This window comes from Mustela nigripes, chromosome 15, assembly GCF_022355385.1.
Source record: "Mustela nigripes isolate SB6536 chromosome 15, MUSNIG.SB6536, whole genome shotgun sequence".
Taxonomy (NCBI): Eukaryota; Metazoa; Chordata; class Mammalia; order Carnivora; family Mustelidae; genus Mustela; species Mustela nigripes.
The window spans coordinates 17,065,570-17,072,014 of NC_081571.1; the positions used below are offsets into that span (position 1 = coordinate 17,065,570).

Consider the following 6,445-nt stretch of genomic DNA (forward strand, 5'->3'; position numbering starts at 1 on the left):
GACCTGAGCCGAAAGCAGAGGCTTTAACCCACTGAGCCACCCAGGTGCCCCGAAAGGACAAGAATTCTTGAAGCCTCTTCTCAGGATTCCCAAGCTCTTGGTTATTATAATGAAAGATAACAAGATAACTCCAATATGTTAGAAGCTCAGATGTGTTGAGAGTATTGAGATGAAGTCAAATAGATCACTCAGCTATATCCTGCTCCCAGCTGTATCTGGCACAAAGCTTCAGCTGGTTCTGCAAAACGTAGAGCCTCTGACTAGCAGTGCAGTCTTGACTGGACATTTCATCATTGTTCTCGTCTATACTGTGAAGGAGCTGGACTTGCAGGCCTATAGGGTGTACTCCAATTTCTGAAGATCCATGATGGTTTAGGAATTAAGTACGCGGTTATAGAAGAAAAAAACATCAAGATCAGAATTTCTTATTTCGCCATGAAATGGCACCTCAGTGTTGTGGAAAGAGTAGAGACCCATGTACCTGTTTCCTTCTCATGAAATTAGGTTCAGAATGAATGCCTTGCCCACCTCAAGACTTACACAAATCAATCCAGAAAATGAATGTGAAAACAGTATCTGTTGTAAGTATGAGGTACCATCAGCATTTGCAGCAGAGAACACTAGCAATAGTGAGCTCACAAACATTTTATATATGTAAGTAGAATCCTAATACCATCAACATAATGAGCATTTTCAAGTTTTTTTTTTTTGAAATACCAGAATTCAGTTTTATTAATATTACTTTAATTGGACCTCTGATTCCTCTTGAAAACCTTTTTTAGTCTTAAAAATTATAATCTATTTTAATGGCATTGACTGCACCTCAAGTCAGTCCACATTTATTTTTTATTTCTTTATTTATTCAAATAATCCAGCTATGTGCCCAGACTTTCACATCCCCTAAAGTTCTTTGAATGCTTCATAAAGTACCATTTACCCAATTAGTATTTTTTATTTAAATCATCTTTGTTGTTTTCACCTCTTTAATTTATATACCTATCCCATAAAATTCACTTGATAAAACTTGTAAGGTTTCATGAAAGAGAATTGTGTTGATCAATCAAGACTAAGAGAACAGAAAAGGAAGGAAAATAGGAAAATATAATCAAAGAAAAAGTTCACACTCAGAAATGCATACCATAAGGATTCTAACCAGAACTTTTCAAGGAGCCCTAGTGCTATGGCCTATTAATAGTTATTATGAAAACAAAAAATGATGAGGATCTAGTAAAAATAAAAAATGGTAAATACTGGAGTGAACAAGATTAACTAATTCTGTTTATAACATTTCTCAGAGCCTTTCATAATGTAAATCTCCATGAGTATCTGTCAGGATCTTTGTTCCATATAATAAAGACAGGGGTTTTTTTGCTTTTTGTTTGTTTGTTTGTTTGTTTTCAGGAAAACAAAGCTTTTTGTGGTACTTAAGACAGAGACAAATTTCTCACTTTAATATTCAAACAGGGGAAATTGAGTAATAAAGTAGCGAATATCCTCAACACTGATTCTTTGATAAATTCTGTTGTTTTATGTAGATGTGGTAATGTTAATATGTATGATTTTCCATCAATTTTATATTGAAAATAGTTATTTTGGAAGCTATGTAGGCTTTGTAGCAGTTTGAGAAACTGAATTATAATAAAAATGCTACATAGGTGGAAATTTGTTTTTAATTTTTGCCTTGTTGTCTGCATTATTTTATTTCTTAGTGTCAAGTCATGGCAAACCAACAAAAACAAAATCATAATACATCTAATAGCAAGTTCTAAACTTTCAGGTAAACCTTTTCATCTGGGAACACTTAAAAAGCATAGAAGTGGCCGTTCCTAAAAGCCTACTGTTTGAGAGAAAACTGGTAATCATTACTATGTAATTATGGTAAAAATTGAAAAAGATTACAAAATAAGCTTCTACATTTTATTAAGCAGAGTTTTACTGTTTCGCCGGATTTCCTACCTTATTCATTTGCTATATCCAAATGGCTTTGACACTGCATTATTTGCTCAAATTTTAAAAGGATAACAAACACAACCATATCAGTTTATACACAGGTAAGTAGATCACTATAGGCAGGTAGATGATAGATGGACAGGTAGACAGGGGGAAGATAAATAGATAGATATTGTGTGTTTGGATCCCATAAGAAAATACATCATCTGTGATGATATTTTTGTTTTTCAGACATTTTCAAGCATTTTGCCTTCAGATGATTTATTGCTTCCTGATTACTAGAGCAAAATAATAGAAAAATAATAAGTACAAACTAGATCATTTACATCTTGTTATATACAAAATTAGTTTCTAAATGTATTAGATAAAAATTCAAAATTGGAAATTCATTTTAAGAAGTTACTAATGGAGGCATGTGTATACCTTAATACTGTGCAACTGTTTCCTACAAAGTATTACTCTCTGTCAAACACTCCAAAACAATGACTTTGATGAAACTCAAGTAAAATAAAAAGTGTAAATATTTACTTTATCCTTTTTCTGGTAGTTGGTGATAAGCTGAAAAAGATTAAAGGGAGGACTTGTTCCTTTTTCAAGAATTTTTGTGTGAACAAACAAAATCTCAGATAAGGTCAATCCTTACCTATTGGAAGCCATTTTATGCATGTGAAAGCCCATTAGCTTATTCAAGAGAGAACAAAGTATTAAACATTTTAAATGCTTTGAAAAAATAGTCTTTTAATATTGAGAAAGAAAAACAGATGTCTGCACATTTAGAAAGTATAAGATATGTTGGCTTTCTTAAATGAAAAACTATTTCAATTCAGGAAGAGCTCACATTCCTTCTACTATGGTAACTATCCTTTTACCAAAAATTACTTATATATTTGTTTTAAGTGTTATTAATATTCTATGTGATATTTAATGAAATTATATTGCCTTTTGATATCTATGCAAAAAGATTTGAAAGATGAACAGTGAAATTTAATGTAGAATAAAATGTAAGCCTTAGAATATTTAAAAGTATATTTAAACCAAAGTTCTTAAACATTTTTAAATAATTAAACATTTTCAAAAATTTTTAAAAATAATTAAATTGTTTAGTCTTTGTTAAGTCATAATTAAGTTAAAGAAAAATGAGCGTAGTTTACAAATAATTTTAGTATTAAAGATAAGAGCCCTTGCAAATAAGAGTTTATTATGGAAATTCTAACAGACCTTTAACTGCTGACATCATTGTGTTATTTGAATTAGTCCCATAGGACCAAAAGAAAAAGCTTACAAACAATTTATAAATGAATCTTTCTCTCTTGTGTAACATTATTTGTCCCATTGAAACACTAATTTTCTACTACTTCTCTTGTTAAAATTAAGCCCTGGGGGAAACTTCATAGTTAACTAGTAATATTAAATTTTGAATAAAGGAGTTCTATATTATACTTAGTGTTCATCTTGTTTTCTCTATAAATATTTATATATAATAGTATGCATCCTAAAGCAAAATAACGTAGCTATTAGGTATCATGAGAATGGACTCCATGTCCCATAAACCAAAATCAAGAAATTGAAGCTAAAACAGTTTCTTATTTGAAATCATGAGGACTATATGCTAGAAATTCTTTTAATGATTAGGTAGGTGTGCTAAGAAGTTTGAGGCAATGATCCAATTAACCCACACTTTTTTGAGGGGGGAAATAATCTATGTATATTGTATCCTGAGCATTTTACTGTATGCTCCACTCCAGGGATTAATGTCATCATTGGGATGATAGGAAGGTCTTAGTGGCTTTACAAAATGCTTTCTAGGAACTTGGGAATTGTCTGGATTATTTTCATCAGCCTTAGGTTTGTAGTTTCACTTAATAAAGAAGATGTATGCGCCATTTGTATAATAAAAAATGGAACCAGCCTTCCAACAGGGTTTCCGTGTGGGTGATTATTATCTTTTGCACTGTGGGTGGCCCTCTGGTAAAAGGAGGTTTTCTCTAATATGGTTGTTACATGGTCAACTGCTTCACCTTCTCCTCCTTGGATTTCCTATGATCAAGCTAAACATTCATTATGGTTATTAATAAGTAGGCAGGACAATGACATTGTCTTGGTTTTGCCTTGACAGTTTAAACTGGATCATCCTAGTAATCCAGTTTACTGAAACTTTTAGTAAAATCCAGAAACTTCGCAAAATTCAGAGACGTCTCTTCCTGAGAGATTGTTGACGTATGTCATGATCCATAATTAATATTAAAATCAAATTTGATAAAATATAATACAAAATTTTGTATGCTCTAGGGTTAAAATGAATTAACAGTAAATACTTTTAGCATAAAGAGTTATAGCATGCTTAATATAACTGTATTAAGTGAAATGCTTCTTTTCTCTTCTTACAGCCAATCGGTGCTTTGAACCCAAAGAGAGCTGTGTTTTATGCAGAGCGTTATGAGACATGGGAAGATGATCAAAGCCCCCCCTACCATTATAATACGCACTACTCAACAGCAACATCTACCTTATCCTGGCTTGTTCGAATTGTGAGTCTCTTCATTAAGTTACTATACCGTTTTTTGTTTTAAACAAAGATTAGAGGCCAGTGAAGTAGAAACGAGATTTCAAACTCTAGTAAAACCTGAATCCTTTTTTTTTTTTTTTAAATGAGTTTTCTCATTTAGAAAATTGGGTTAATAAGATAGATTATTGTGAGCTACTTAAGCCTAAACCAGTTATAAAAGGAACCGGACTCTTGGAGTGCATCCGTAATGTCCCGTTTCTTTTTTTCACCGATGGTCGCAAGCTGACTCTCTTCCCTGGCCCTCTCCAGCTTGCTTCTTGGGCAGTATGCTTTAAGAACAGTTTCTAAATGTTTTGAAGACTTTCTCTTTCTCCTAAAACATTCAAGTCTCTCTGATCTTTCAAATACAAGTATACATCCATAAGTGCACACATACGTGCACACATACGTATATACACACACACACACACACAGACATGCTTCCTTGCACCCTGGCCGAACCTGCAGTTACTTCCCAGTTCTCTTTCTTCAGAGCCACATGTCAGCACAGCCTCCACTAAACTGCACTGTCCTGTGCTCCTCTCTGCTTTATCACCTCCCATTCAATCTTTAGCCAATCTTTAGACCATTCTGTTTCATGAGGCTGATTTACCTCAGAAACACATAGAGTACATGAAAATGTGTGTATGTGAGACCACATTTTATATTTTCCAAAGATTTTTTTCTCCTCTACCTAACTGACAGCTTTAGTTGGGAGGTCCTTCTCAAATGTTCTTTCTACCCCTTTGCTGAACTGTTTTTGCGGAAGTCACAAGTGACGGGGCTAGAACTTCCCATTTCTTACCACAGTGTATTTGAAGCTTTTGGCACCATTCCTTACTCTCTCCTTCTTAAAATTCTTCCCTCTCAAGGTGCCTGGGTGGCTCAGTTGATTAAGTGTTTGCGTTTGGCTCAGGTCATGATCCCAGGGTCCTAGGATGGAGTCCCTCCCTCATCAGGCTCCCTCTCAGTTGGGAGCCTGCTTCTCCCTCTCCCTTTCCCACTGCTTGTGTTCTCTCTCTCTCAAACAAAGAAATAAAATCTTGAAAAAAAAATTCTTCCTTCTCATGACTCCTCAGACAGTATCCTCTCTTGGTTCATTTCCTGTCATCTTAACTGCCCTACTCAGTCTCATGCTCAGATTTTTTTTTTCCTCGATGTTTCTGTGCCCTAGGATTTTTCTGTATTCTTTATCTGGGCTATGCCATTTAATTATAAGCTAATGCCATCCAGCTTCTGTCTTCACTGCAAGCGTTTTTCTTGGGCTCCCAGCTTTTATTCTCATTTTATTTTTATTTCCAAAAGTGCCTACTGGATATTTCTACATAAACACCTCCTAATACCATGTACACCATTTCCAAAAATGAACTCATCTTTGGTTCTTCCTGCATTTCCAATCTAAATAAATGGTGTGATCATTCACCCAGTTGCCTGATCTAGATATTTTCTCTATTTTACCAGCCTGTTATATCCAGTCAGACATCGCATCAGCTAGATTTTACCAGCTAAGTATGTCTGCAGTCTGTCCCCTTGCTCTATTAACTCTGGCATTTCCTTAGTTTAGGTTTCCATTTTTCTCATCTAGATGAGAAAATGCCCTTAACAAATCTTCTTGCCTTTAGTCTTTAGTCTTACTTTCTTCAAACCAGTCTAGTTAAGAACAGTTACTGGAGTCAGATGGTCTGAATTTTTTTTTTTTTCTATAAGCAACTGAGGAGTATTATAGAATGTTAAACCGAATCTATAAATCAGTGCAATCAACAATGTCTTCTCCCCTTACCAAAATATACCTAAGACCATTCTGTTTCATGAGGCTGATTTACCTCAGAAACACATAGAGTACATGAAAATGTGTGTATGTGAGACCACATTTTATATTTTCCAAAGATTTTTTTCTCCTCTACCTAACTGACAGCTTTAGTTGGGAGGTCCTTCTCAAATGTTCTTTCT

General features: G+C 34.2%; 1 protein-coding gene across 9 annotated transcripts in view; it reads left to right on the top strand.

Moving 5' to 3' along the window:
* The window catches only part of NBEA (neurobeachin), a 682,324-nt gene that overhangs the window by 600,069 nt on the left and 75,810 nt on the right, over window positions 1-6,445 (top strand). For all 9 annotated transcript variants that reach the window (XM_059377712.1, XM_059377713.1, XM_059377714.1 and 6 more), the window contains one exon: window positions 4,338-4,478. In XM_059377712.1, coding sequence (XP_059233695.1) covers window positions 4,338-4,478 — 141 coding nt within the window. The remainder of the gene's footprint in view (window positions 1-4,337; window positions 4,479-6,445) is intronic.